The sequence below is a fragment of the Rhodnius prolixus genome, unplaced genomic scaffold (assembly GCF_049639745.1).
Source record: "Rhodnius prolixus isolate KJV_2025 unplaced genomic scaffold, Rpr scaffold_6, whole genome shotgun sequence".
Taxonomy (NCBI): domain Eukaryota; kingdom Metazoa; phylum Arthropoda; class Insecta; order Hemiptera; family Reduviidae; genus Rhodnius; species Rhodnius prolixus.
Genome location: NW_027411634.1, coordinates 5,806,649 through 5,820,888, shown reverse-complemented (window position 1 = coordinate 5,820,888; position 14,240 = coordinate 5,806,649). Strand labels below are relative to the sequence as shown.

General features: G+C 31.7%; 1 protein-coding gene across 1 annotated transcript; it reads right to left on the bottom strand.

The window, feature by feature from the left end:
• Positions 1-535: 535 nt before the first annotated feature.
• Positions 536-13,048, bottom strand: LOC141460424 (uncharacterized). The gene is made up of 4 exons (XM_074140412.1): positions 6,840-13,048; positions 6,515-6,604; positions 6,350-6,415; positions 536-2,339 (listed from the first exon to the last, which is right to left on the bottom strand). Exons 1-4 carry the CDS (start codon positions 7,159-7,161, stop codon positions 1,042-1,044), a joined length of 1,776 nt encoding a protein of 591 aa, XP_073996513.1. The 5' UTR covers positions 7,162-13,048; the 3' UTR covers positions 536-1,041.
• Positions 13,049-14,240: the final 1,192 nt, after the last annotated feature.

Here is a 14,240-nt window from a genome sequence, read left to right as displayed (position 1 = left end):
AAATAGAATGTACTAAAAAATAGCCCTGTAATTACGAGTGATGTACGTAATTCATTCGTGATGAATCTAAAACTTGTTTGCTTCAGCTAGATAATAATCGTCCACATATATCTTTCTTCAACAATTTCCAGGATACAAATTGCAGAATAATAGACAGGTTGCTCAATTACTTATAATAAGACAGCGATTATAAGGAGATTATACGTGGATTATTAGAAGGTAGAAGGAAAAGAAAAGTGCTAAAGGATGATTAGATCAGTTACACGGTTAAAGTGGAATCTACTTCACGTCTCTCATTGCTTTCCTAACCAGAGTATGTGAGAACAGGAAAAATACAAGTTGCATAAAGAGGAAACCCAAAAGCGGGAATGGTTGACTTGGTAGCAGGAATCTAAAGCACGAAGGATGGAAAAAGAAGTGGCGCAGGATAAAGATTAAAGATAGAACCGCCTGCCCATTTATTATGGAGACAAAGAGGAAGAAATCCTGATTACAAATAATAAGCACCAATTATAAAATATAAAAGTGAACACCATAAATGTAAATGCATTTATTTGTGTATCTTTATAAATATGATCCATAAATAAAACAATTCTAGTGCACATTTACAATAAAATATTCAGGTACCCATACCAAACTTACTTATTTTTAAATGAAAACAACAAAATATATAATTTTTTTTTTTCATTTAAATTTATAGATAAATAAAATGTAACAATTATTTAAAATAAAATATTTTAAAAAACTCATTTTTGAAATATAATTAACAAAAATTATTTTTCGTTGTACTAGTTAATAAAAATATAAATTAAAAATAATAATAATTAATTATTTAATATAAATTTTTGGCGATGATGAGTCAAAATTGGGATTAAAGAAGAATTTGCATATATATATATATCTTAGCGATTTAGTTATTATGACTATTAATAAATTAAAACACATTTTAGATGTAAAATAGCATGCAGATATCTTTCTAATGTTTAACAGATTATCTCTATTAATAGTTTATTTTAAAACAATTAAAACATGTTACTAACATTACCTAGGCTCTCCATTGTTTATAATGTGCTTTGTGATAATGTGCCGCCTCATATCGGAAGCCTGTCTAAAACTTGCGCCACAGTACTTGCAAACATGAGGTAGACGTTCTCCAGCGTGAATCAAGGAATGATTTCTTAATTCAAAAGCTGTTTTAGAAGTAAATTCGCAAATAGGGCAAGCAAATATGTTAATATTATCCACGTCTGTATGCGTTGTAATGTGATTATTTAAATGTGTACTATGCTTGAATCTAGCACCACAATAAGTGCATTCATAGGAATGCACCTCGGTATGTCGAAGTATGTGCCTTCTAAGTGATCTTGGCTGGAAAGTTTTAAAAGGGCAAAACTTACAAAACAATTCCTTCAATTGTTTGTGTTGTTTACTGGTGTGCAAGTCTATTGTCTGCTTCTGGCTAGCACTAAAACCGCAAACGTTACAAGAAAATGGTTTTGTATTTTCTCCGTGTGATTTCATGTGTTTCTCAAGATCCTCAGCTGATTTCGCTTTTACACTGCACAAACTACATGGGAAGACATTTCTCTTTGAGTGCTGTTTAGTTGTATAACGAACTGCGTGCTGTTTTGACACGTGATTTTCCAAATCACGTTCCAGGCCGGCTTTAAAGTCGCACAGTACACAAGGATATGGTTTAATTTCAGGATGTTTAGAAGAAACGTGAGAACTAAGCTCCACTCTAAGTCTGGTCTTGTAGTCACAATAGCTACAAGAAAACCGTTTTTCACCCGTATGCCGGGTCATGTGCACGTTTAGATGGCATTTACGTTTTGATCTATAATCGCATAAACCACATGCGTATGGTCGTTCATCTGAATGTACCATAGCATGCACCTTCAAATCGCACTGATATCTCGCCGCATAAGGACATAATTTACATTTAAATAGGCCAGCTGTTGGATCATCAGAATGCTTCACCATATGCTTATTTAGATCATCTATTAATGTTGTCTTATAATCACATTTATCGCATTCATAAGGTGTCTCTTCTGGGTGGAATTTCTTCATATGTATTCTCAAATAAGAACGTAATCTAGTCTTATATTTGCAGAGTTTACATGAGTACGGTCGATCGTCCGTATGTTTGGTCAAATGATCTTTCAAATCGCAACGCCTCTTTGTTTTATACTTACATAAAGAACATGAATAAATTTTTTCCTTGGTTTCATCTTCCAATTCTATCTTGTAGCCAACAGTTTTACTTTTTATTAATGGCTTATCTTCATCGTTATCATCATCATCATCATCATCATCTTCATTCTGATCTTCTGATTGATCTGCAATCAAATATAAACCATAAATAACAAGTTCATTAATGAATATAGTATTTCTGTTGATGGCCAATCTAAAATAAAATCAAAACTTCTCTGGTTTAAAGGAGAATTATTGGCAAACCATGAAGTTTTACGAATCGATAGACAAAATCATGGGCATCGTCAGTTGGAACCAGGTTGGACTGTTGCTACAAAAAGAAGAAGAAAACAAAGGAGCTGAAATATAAAAGAAATATCAGTGGTACGAAAACAAAAGAAAATTGAAATTTTTTCAGATAGAAGGAGGAAGTGAGTAGTACTGAGCAGCCTGAATTAAAGATTTAAAATCATACCTGCGAATGTACTCAATCGACAGGTACGCCAGGCTTTTGCGCTGCCCATAAAATAAATATGAAAAAGCTATACATTCACTGTTCAACAACTAAGAGTGTGAGCAAAAAGATTCCGCCCAGAGAAAATCGAAGGGTGGAATAAATATTTATTCGTATATATTTAGTTTCTTTCATCCTTTGTTGGTCTTAGGAAGAGGAGAATATCCCACCATAACAAGAAGATCAAGGGGTTTCAGTAATTACCCTAGGGGTTTCTCATGGAAAAAGGGAAAAATTTGAATAAAATACAAGGTGGGGAGATGAAGGTTCTGTTCAGGAAACATAAGAAAAAATTAATATTTGATTCAAGAAAACTCATGCCCAAGGAAGGTTTAATAACTGTTACATTTCTCCTACTGCAATCTTTTCTACTTACTGGACGTTTTTTTGACAGTTAGTTTACATCTGTTGCATATGCTATTCATGACAGTGAACAAAGTAAAAGAAACTCAGCTTCACTCTACAATTTTTACTATTCGGATGGTGGAGCGGCAGTATTGGAACTCTGGTACTATAAGAATGAAGATGAAGAAGAAGAAATGTAGCGGTGAAGAACTAAATGACATTTTCGTTTCCCAAGAAGTAGTCCCCAGGAGGCTGATTTCTTCCTTTACGGCGACGAAGTATACTCTGCTAGGGTACCACTGAGAACGCTGTTTCAGCAGTCTAAAAGAATCACAATATGCTACAATAACTATGAGAGTTTGCCTGCTATAAATACCAGCTGCTTCGTGTAAACATCGTAAGTTGTGTTTGAAGACTTCGTTTATCTGATTAAAAAATATTAGGTAAAAAATAATATTAATAATTTATTTATTTACAAAACTTTACATACTTGCACACAAATGAAAGAATAAAGAAAATTGAGGATGTTTAAAGCTTAGCGCCTATGTGTACTCATCAGATAAAATATTAGCACAGATTATAAGGGAACATATTTACATATTAAGGAAAAAAATAACAAAAAGTATTAAAAAAGACAATAAACAGTAGTGGAGGTGCTAGGAACATCAAGTACCGCGTCGTGCCTGTAGTCTACGGGCGTCCATCTGGGAAATGAACCAATCAATCTGAGACATTTATTTTGTATTCTCTGTATTTTATTGTAATTGATAGTACACGTGTGAGACCAGACAAGGTCGAATGTAAAGATTGCATATTAATCTCTGATTGGAAATCCGAGGATGAGTTTCTATTAAGCAAGAACAGACTGCACATAACGCCTAGCGCCTTATTGCATACATCAAATCACATGCTTTGTGTAAATTAGTTTTGAGTCTAATGTTAATCCTAAGTATTTTGCCATTGTAGAGAGACATTATTTACTTTCAACAGTATGGCTAATCATGAGTCTGCTACGAGAGAATAGAATCAGCTCCGTTTTAGTGTGGTTAAGCTTGATTCTCCACTTTTTAAAGAATTTAAAACTTTTAACAAGAGTAATGAATAGGTGATTGTCTATAGTGCCAATTCTGAAAGAAGAAAAAGAAATTGGTCATCGGCAAACAGTGCACTACTGGCTTTAAGTTTAATTTTGGTTTATCATTAATAAAAATGTTTAAGAGAGTTGGTCCAATGACCAAAATATTTTCAAAGATCGTGAATTTTCTATTTTATGTTTTAAATAAAAATAAATATCAATGATTGATTAATAATTGTCTTCTTTATTCAATCTCCTATCTTCTCTTTCAGCTCTAAATGAAGAAGTCAATTTAAAAATATAATAAAAATGTTAACGAATCAAAGATTGATTAAGAATTATTTTATTGAAATATGAAGCTTGTTATTAAAGATGAAGTTTAAAAAAGAAAATGCCACTTAGGTATAGATTTCTGGACAAGATGCTGCCGGGTTTCTCGAATATCCACAATGGAAATAGAGATAAAAGAAAAATTGTAATAAGATCAATATATTCCACGACGTTTTCCAAATGCTTTCCCAGAGAATAGGAAAAGATAAGACCTCACGAGTAAAATGGCTGGTAAAAAAGAGATGGTAACTTTTAGTACTTAAAATTAATTATATTTATTATTAATAAAATAATCTCTTATTATTCTATATAAAGAATAAAAAAAGTTTAAAAAATATAAAATAAATAGATAAATGAGAATATGATTCCTAGCCCACAAAATATGTACAAAATATATTAAAAAAAACTTGAAATTTAACTAATGTAATAATTTTCAAAAGTGGAAAAAAAAAAATTCACTTTTGCAATTCACTAGCTCTGTTGAGCAATATGTTGCACTTCAAATACATATGAAAGTCAAAGAGGTAGTTTTTCTTTCTAATTTGCAAAAGAAAATTAAATAAGTCCTGCAGTGCATTGGATTAAGGACATGCTGTACTCAGGTTCTCGTCTCTCCAGATTTATGCTGTATCTTCCTTTAAGAAATGGCTTTAGAGTTCTTTGCTCGAAGACCGATACTGCTTTGAGAAGGCTCCAAGTTTTATTTAAATTCCTTGCATTTACGTCTGTAGATATATATATATATATATATATATATATATTAATATACCAAGGTCAGCTTCTTTCACTGACATCCAAAGCTTTCTAAGACATAGTTCTCTTGTTTCCGCCAACAGTGTTCATCATCAGTCTATATGGTTCCTTGTAAGCGCCAAAGAAAGGCAGTGAGCTAAATTTAAACCCAGGATCTCCGCGTGTCTAGTGTTCTACTACTACAACTATATTAAAACTGTCTGGTAGGACACTTGTATAAGGGTTTTTATTTAAAATACCACATATTTAATTTCTTATTTACATCTAAAATTATTTTTGATTTTGAAAATTATGTTTATTAATTTTGGCTGTAAAATAGTACCATTTTTTTATGATAACTGGCAAAATGCCTCTTCAATTGCGAAAATGTAATGATAATTCGATTGGTGTAACTAAATTTGATTTAATAAAATGCATCTTCTCTAGAAGTTTGGGCCAGTTGTGGGATATAAGTCAGAATGTATTAGATAATCATAAAATGACTGTTTCCTCGAAAATGATCATAAGTTGATTTCGGTTTATTGGAACTTAAGTTTTTTATTTTTCTTTAGTGAAATACACTTTAATGAAATTTGTTATGTTAAAAGCAACTTTTTAAAATAATTTTAAGCATCACAGATAAATAATAAACATCAGAAAAAAGCAGAGAACATCAGGGAAAAACTTTATAAAAAATAAAAAAGAAATAGAGCCGAAAAAGTACATTTTCCTGGCACACTTGCTTTCCATTATAGATCCTATTATAAGAAATAACTGATGGTAAGGAGTCCTTGTTCACCGACTTCAAAATTTTGTGTAGATTCCACATCTTTTTTTTTAAGGGCAGCTAAAGAAATTGCCAATTTCGAACTTTCTGAGACAAATTTCGGATTTTTTTCGAATTCACAAAAAAAAGGAACTTTGACGATTAAAACCCTTCTCAGTTGAGCAATAAGAATGATTTGGAACTACTAGTAACATCACAATTTCAACTGAATACACAAACGAAACTATTTCGTTCAACAAGAGAAAGTAGGTAATAAACCTACTTTTACCACATTGACATTGCATAACTTCCGTTATTTCATAGAATAAGAGGAAAATATTTCAGCAGTTTTTTAGCTTCACAATAATAAAATTCAAAAAATAAATGTACTCACCTTGATCTCCTTCACCCGATGTAGATTCATCCTTAATATCTGTTTTGATTTCAACATGCAAAAATCCTGAAAACAAAATGAAGTAAATTCATCGCAAACTGAAATAATGAATAATAAATCAAATACACAACTAATATTTGTTAACGTTATCAGAGAAAAATCTACCTTCTAAATCGCATATAGTAGGATCAATATCTTCATCATCATCCATTTCATTGTCATCTTGGTCTTCATCATTCTCTTCATCTGAATACTCTACAGAAAATAAAAATAAATATAAAAAAATAAAATAAAAAAAATTGAGATTTGAAAAGTATTAATCTAGCTTAATCAGAGTTACAGTTCGGTTGCTTAAATACTATGTGAATTTCTTTGTAGTTTGACGCTATTCCAAAAATAAATCAGAAAAAATTAGCAGATATACGATAAAAATATGGCAATTATAGTAAATACATTAAATATTGTTATACACATATGTTTGAGATCTTACCGGGATCAACATCACATTCAGCATTCAATTCTTGCTTAATTTTATATTCATTACTAAGTTCTTGCTTTATTGCTTTACCGTTACTATAGGATTCTTGTTTTATTTGATTAGCTCCATTTCTTTTTGCTTGCGGTAATTTGGTTATAGTTACCTCCAATTCACTATTAAACCTGGTATCATTTTTTATGTTAGGAAGTTCATTTTTAAAAACTTCTTTTTTTCTTTGATTTGGCAAATCATTATCAGTTTCTATAACTACTTCCAGAAATTTACATGGGTCATCTACTTCTTGATCTAAATGATTTGTCGTTAATGAGCTCATATTTTTTATAATTCATTAAAACACGGCTCAATCCACTAATCTACTTTTTTACACTCACCAAAGAAAAACACAAGACACACTTTTTATTCTATAAATCTTGTCACGTTTTAGGCCACCACAGTTCAATCTTTGCACGAATCTTTCAAAATACAGCAAAGAAACCCATTACGAAATATATAAAGGAACTTATTACTCACAACATTCTTAGTATTTAGGTCTACGTAGAAAAGAGTGCAAACTATCTTGTGCAAACTTTCACTCCTAACCTCTTAACCATAATATACTCAAAACATATGGCAGAGTAGCCAACAACTATGTATACTAATTTTCTATACCTTAAATAAAAAACAAAGTAAAATAAAAAAAATATAATTAAATAGTATGAGAACTGCATTAGTTTATTTTTAACCAGATCATTAGTTTTATTTACGTATAACATTTTATATTCTATGCCCCCTCCCAGTCATAGAAAGTCTAGAATAATACAGCACTTTTTATAATAAATAAAACCAATTCTTTTGGAGTATGTTTAATACAAAGCTTCAATTTAATTGATTTAAAATTATTGTTAAATAATGTTAAAAAATTTAGAATTGCTGCCAGACAAAAAAACAAATTTTAAAGTAAAAAGAAATAAAAATAATAAAATTTCTTTCTAAAGAACTGATGTCAATTAGGGCAAACAGGTTTTAAAGTATTTCGCTTTAATTACTGAGGAATTAACAGTCTATAGAAGAACTGGAAGTGAGCTGATTATTCTCAAATAATTCGAAAAGTATATTTATTTTGAGAAATCAATTCCAATTAGACATTTTGCTAAATATATAAAATATTATTTGGCACAAAGCTATTTCTAAGGCGTTAAAATAGTAAATAAAGATAAACTTGTAGAAAAACAGTGGTTCTGAGTGGTTGGCCTGTTTTGAAAGTATAGAATAAGAAAGAAGCAATCAAAATAAGAAATTTTCTTTACTTTAAGAACGAAAAGAGAATTTTCCGTCCTCTACATGCTATTTCCAAGCCGACGGTGGTTCGTACATGTGTGGCGGGCCTGTTTTGGAAGTATATAATTAGAAAAATCATTTAAAATAAGAAATCCTCTTTACTTTGAGGGCGAAAAGTGAATTTTCCGTCTTCTACATTATATTTCCAAGCCGTCAGTGGTTCGTACATGTGTGGTTGGACAGTTTTGGAAGTATATAGTAAAATAGAAGCAATCAAAATAGGAAAATGCGAAATACAAGGGAAATATAAGGAAATGAGAGCTAGCTAGGCCAGATAGAGGGTTTCTTTTAACAAGAAGAACAGAGATACAGGCCAGCAGAAGATGTTACAATTTAGGTTGATCTATTCCTACACGCTCAATGCGAAGTACGAGGGAAATATAAGGAAATGGGAGCTAGATAGGCATGATAAAGGTTGTTTTCCAGCAAGAACAACCACCATAAAGGTTAGGGCGAAATGATACAATGTAGGTCGATCTATTTTAACAAATTCAATGCGAAGTACAAGGGAAATATACGGAAATGAGAGCTAGCTAGGCCAGATAAAGGGTTTCTTTTAATAAGAAGAACAGAGATACAGGCCAGCACTAAATGATACAAATGTAGGTCGATCTATTTCTACACAATCAATGCGAAGTACGAGGGAAATATAAGGAAATGAGAGCTAGCTAGGCCAGGTATAGGGTTTCTATTAATAAGAAGAACAGAGATACAGGCCAGCACTAAATGATACAAATGTAGGTCGATCTATTTCTACACAATCAATGCGAAGTACGAGGGAAATATACGGAAATGAGAGCTAGCTAGGCATGATAAAGGTTGTTTTCCAGCAAGAACAACCACCATAAAGGTTAGGGCGAAATGATACAATGTTGGTAGATCTATTTCTACACTGTTTAGACAGAAAATGAGTTTAAGTCTGCGGAGTTTAAGTCAAGTATCCTTTACAATATTTAACATGTAAGCATTAATAATTGAATCTTAAGTTTTCTAGTTCCGTAAAAGTAAGAACAAGATGTCTTAAATATACTTAATGATTAGGTAAGTGGTTTTCATTCAGACTTTTAGATTTTATCACTGTTTGATATTAACATCGATCTGTGCGTGAAAACATTTTTCGAATGACAATCTACGAAAATCTGCTGCTTTTCGCATTATATCTTTGATCTTGCGTGCAATGAAGGAATGATAAAAATGGCTTTAAGGATTTTTTGGGGAATTAGCAAGGGTGAGTTCGTACAATCTGGCTATACGCACTCGAATTACTGTCGATGGAGGAGATCTGCTCTCATTAATAAAATGACGTAATAAGATGGCATAATACCTTTTATTAGATCCAAAGGCTGCTCAGACACCTTGGAAAATTAGGAATATTTAGGAACTGGCTCTGTTAGCCTGCTGAGAGGAGCAGTTGCCCGGGGGGCACCACGTGGAGGTAGAGCTCAGATTTTAGCCCCCCAAAATAATACCATTCTTGCCTTTATAAAACCGCATTCCAGCCAGTTTTGACCCCCTATAAAACAGGCTTAGCAGAGAATGCCAATAATGTTGGCATTCATCACCTGCGAAGTTACGGGGTGAAAACTAGTGATTTTGGAATACGGTTAGCCGCGAAAAAAATTTGGCATGAATGGCGGAAAATAGATTATTCGCGTTTGGGGGAAACAAAAGAAATAGAACAACATAAACCAACAAAATAACAAACAACACAACCAACAACAACAACTGAAAATCGATCAGCAGTTACATATCCATCGATGTTGCTTCTTCTTCTTCTGCACCGCATCAGATTAACGCAATACATTATAGCGCATTACACTGCGGAATTTAGAAAAATATTAAAAAAAATTAATGAAATTAAAATAAGTAAAAGTTGAAAACAATCTCCGATACAAACACTCCCGGAACTTTAACACTCCCGAGCTGAAACAGAGAGAGAAAAAAAAAAGCCTCCATTTGGAGGAAGCAAGTGATTTGTCTGCATTTGTATATTTACTTTTGCTGTAAAGGTGCATGGTATTCTCAGCTGGGGTAACCGCTGCTCCCCAGGTAGCTGCATGCATCAGCTACCCCTTGCGGCATTTATTAGCAATGTTACCGGAATAACAAAAAAACATCCGGAAAGTACAAATATTCAATCGTAATTTCTGGATAAAAGAAAAACTAATCGCAAATGAAGAACGAAAGTTTTTCACAGCTCTCCTGTTCGCAGTCCTAACCGCAGGACCAACCAGGACTTCAGGACTGTACCCCATTAAACAAATATAAACCAGTCCATTAACCGTTAATCAATAATGTCATTTTCTTTTTTTATAACACCTTCTTAATTATACATTTTGTTTTAATGGCAAATTTAGAGCGCAGGTCGAACAATAAAATAGGTTTAACCGCTAGCGTTTTTTTCTTAGTTTGAAATGTGAAAAGTCTAAAAGCGATTTGCTACCAAAGCATCAGAATCCTCCGAAAAAGGATAAAATAACATAAAAGTGTTTCTCAGAAATCTGTTATAGAAAGTGTCAAAGAATTGAAAAGAATTCAGAATCGTCTAGAGTTAAGCTCAAAAGAAAGCAAAGAGAAATCAATTCAAAAGGGAAAAGAAATAGCTTTTAAGCACTACGTCACACAAACGATATTCTGAACCATTAACATCCCAACTTCATCTATCCCATCATATCCAATTTATCTATCCCAATCTAGTCCAGTACATCTATCCCATCTAATCCAGTTTATCTAAGCCATCTAATCCAGTAAACCTATCCCATTTAATCCAATTCCTCAATACCATCTCATCCTGTATAACTATCCCATCTAATCCAGTTCATCTATACCACCTAATCCAGACATCTATCCCATCTAATCCAGTATATTTATACCCACCTAACTTCTAATCATCGTATACTTTAAAATAAAAATTTACCAGACGTGACAAATAATTTTAGTGATAAAAGATTATTCCAAACTACTTGCAATAATATTTAGCCTATTAGGAAGCAAATCTTCGGCCTTAAATGTATACACTAATCAAGCTTTCTTTGTGAAAGGCAAGCATGATTAGGTTAAGCACAATCAGGGCTTGTTTTTCAAAAATAATGAAGGTTAAATTAAATGAACTTAAATTCCAAACTAGAACGCATTTGCTAAAATTATGTGACCTTTCGTAAACCAAAAATAGTTGAAATTACTGTATATATCTAGTTTGTCCGGGTGATAGAGAGTTTTCTGTTCGAATGTGTAAAAATTAATAACGACTGAATTAGGTCAATTTTTGCATAAATATTGTACGTGATCTTTTATTTCATATTTAAACCATAATTTATGATTGCTATCAGACTGAAACTTGTATTTAGTTCTCTTAAATAAAAACTTTATAGAATGTTTCTTATAAGTCTTCTTACTAGACTGGGTCTAAAAGAAATCGAACTAACACGATCAATACAGTATGAAACGGAAGATCGCAGAACGGCGTATAACGGTAGCATGCTACCCTAAAAGAATAACGGAACCAATAAAGCGACTAGATACGTGCAAATCGTCCGCCCTTTTTACCACGACCGACGCGGATTACTTTGACGTCTTTAAAGCCGACGAGAATACAACTCGTCGTTGTTTTCAAGGTACCGCCGCGCGCGGCAAATCGTAAAATACGCGCCGTATCTCGTCGAACGATAGACCCAGCTTTAAGTTTACAGAGATATCTCAATTTCACTATTTTTTAATTCAATCTCAGAAAATAAGATTCTAATAGACTTATGAGAACATATAGAACGGTTAAATCAGATCATATGTGAAGTATTTATTTTTCTTAACTTATTATTGTTCATGATTTAGTGATGTCCAACCCACCTTTAAGAGAAACCTAGCTGAATAAAACGTATCTCAATTCAAAACATTTTCAAAGCGACAAAGCTTTAGAACTAAATGATTGAAAGCACAACTTTATCTCTCGCCAATTTTCCCATTTAGAGCTTAAAAAATTTACGCATTTATATTCACTCGCAACAGGTGTAACAAACAACTTGCGAGTAAATACAAATCTGTTTCTGGAGAAAATTGAATTGATTTCCCGAATAGAAAAACGTTTTGAGCAAACTTTCAGCCCAAGAAGTAGGGCCGATCGAAAATTACCATGGATACAGTTGCTACACTATTATCCTCAAAATTATCCCGTTCTATACTCATTCTAGATACCAATAAGATTAATTTCACTAAGATTCTAATTCCGATTCATTAACTTGCACCTTTTGAAACCATGTGCAATATTCCATATATTAGATATAGTACTTAATGGTCGTTGTCCTTAGATGAAAAAAAGACAAAATATTTATTTCCATATTCAGGACTACAATAAACAGTTCTAAGATCAAAATACTGGGTGGATGATCGATTATTTTATAAAATACTATTTTGAAATAGTTTCTCTTAAATTAAAATATTTGTATCAATTTTATTAACTTAAAGCAAAATAGTTTTTTTTTACTCGTAGTTATATTGCAAACTATACTACAGGGCAGACTTCTAATAGCTTTTAAAAGATTGTACGAAGAATGGCAATACTTATAGACTGACATTGAGATTACAATAAAGTGATCTTGTACGTGAAAAGTAAAATAATATTCAATAAAAATGAATAAGAAAAATGAAATTTAGCATCATTGCAAGAAGAATTTGCTTATAGGCAAATAAATATAATATAGCATTTTGAGATAAAAATTAAACTTAAATTTAGTTAATTATCAAAACCAAAAAACAGAAAAGTATATGACAGTAATTAACATTAAATAAATTTTAATAAAATAAAATTGAGCTTATTTCATTGACATAAAACTTAAAATATAATATTAACTCAATAATTCATTTTATCAAGACGAGCTTAGTTTGAAGTGATTATAGCTTAATCTTGAATGAGCAAATAATGGGTGGATTTAACAAAAAGTGAAGGTACAAACGTGAGCAATCTTGAGCCGGTAAAATGTTAAATGTTCGGCTCTCTGTTGAGTATTATTATTTTTATTAAGTCGAGTAAATTCTACTGAAATTGTCAAGAGACTCGTTTACTATACTGTATACTGCGAACAATAATCAGAACCTTCTATTCAACAATCATTCTCAGCTCAATGGTACTACTTAGATTTCATGTTACTGAAGACAAAGTTACTTTCCCTTCTTCAAACTCCTAACAACAAACATCATCACAATCAGTCTTATAACTAACACATCCATAATCAACTTTTCTTTTTATCTAACAAAAAATCTTAAACACCTCGTATCTAGATGACTCAGGGCTGGCTGCAGTCCAGCTTCTGCAGTTATCTCAATACAGGTACGTAGTTTTGTTAGCTGATGAAAAAAAGTGATTTTAGATTTGTTGTAGTATCGACCATGATTGTGATACTTGCTGTTTAAGTTAAGTTGAAGAAATTTATCATTAAGTAACATGAAATAAAAAAAGTCCCAATTGAGTGAAGAAGTTGAAATTCTATGTCCTGATTGTTCTAAAATATACAGCGGTCACAAATAAGATCTATTTAAAGATAAAATATATAGCCACAAAATTTGATTTAAAATAATAAACCTTCTGTGATAGCCACAACTTACTTTCCCTAAAATCACTCCTTAATGAACTCAAAACTAGGATATAGATAACAAAGCAATGGTGAACAATAAACAAACAGGAACACAAGACAAAACAAAACAAAGTCATCATCTCAGGAGAATTTTTTCATCGACAATTTCCCATTTAAATAATACAAAACATAGGTCCATGCATTTAAATTTATATAACCTTTCGTTGCTTGCACATTACATTTTCAAATATCCAAAATATACCATTTTTAATTTTGCTCACTAAAAGATTAAGCCTAAACCTTCACCTCTAGCTCAATACCCTTTAAAATGTAATTTGTGATTTTAATTTAGTATTTATAGTTTTTACCCAATGAAAATAAACTTTTTTCTTCAATCTTATTTTATTAAAATTTATCTTTGTTGTTAAATCAAAATTCTTTAATGTCATTTTGTAATTTAACTATTTTATCTCAAAACACTTTTATATATTATCTTAATTTCTCTCAATAT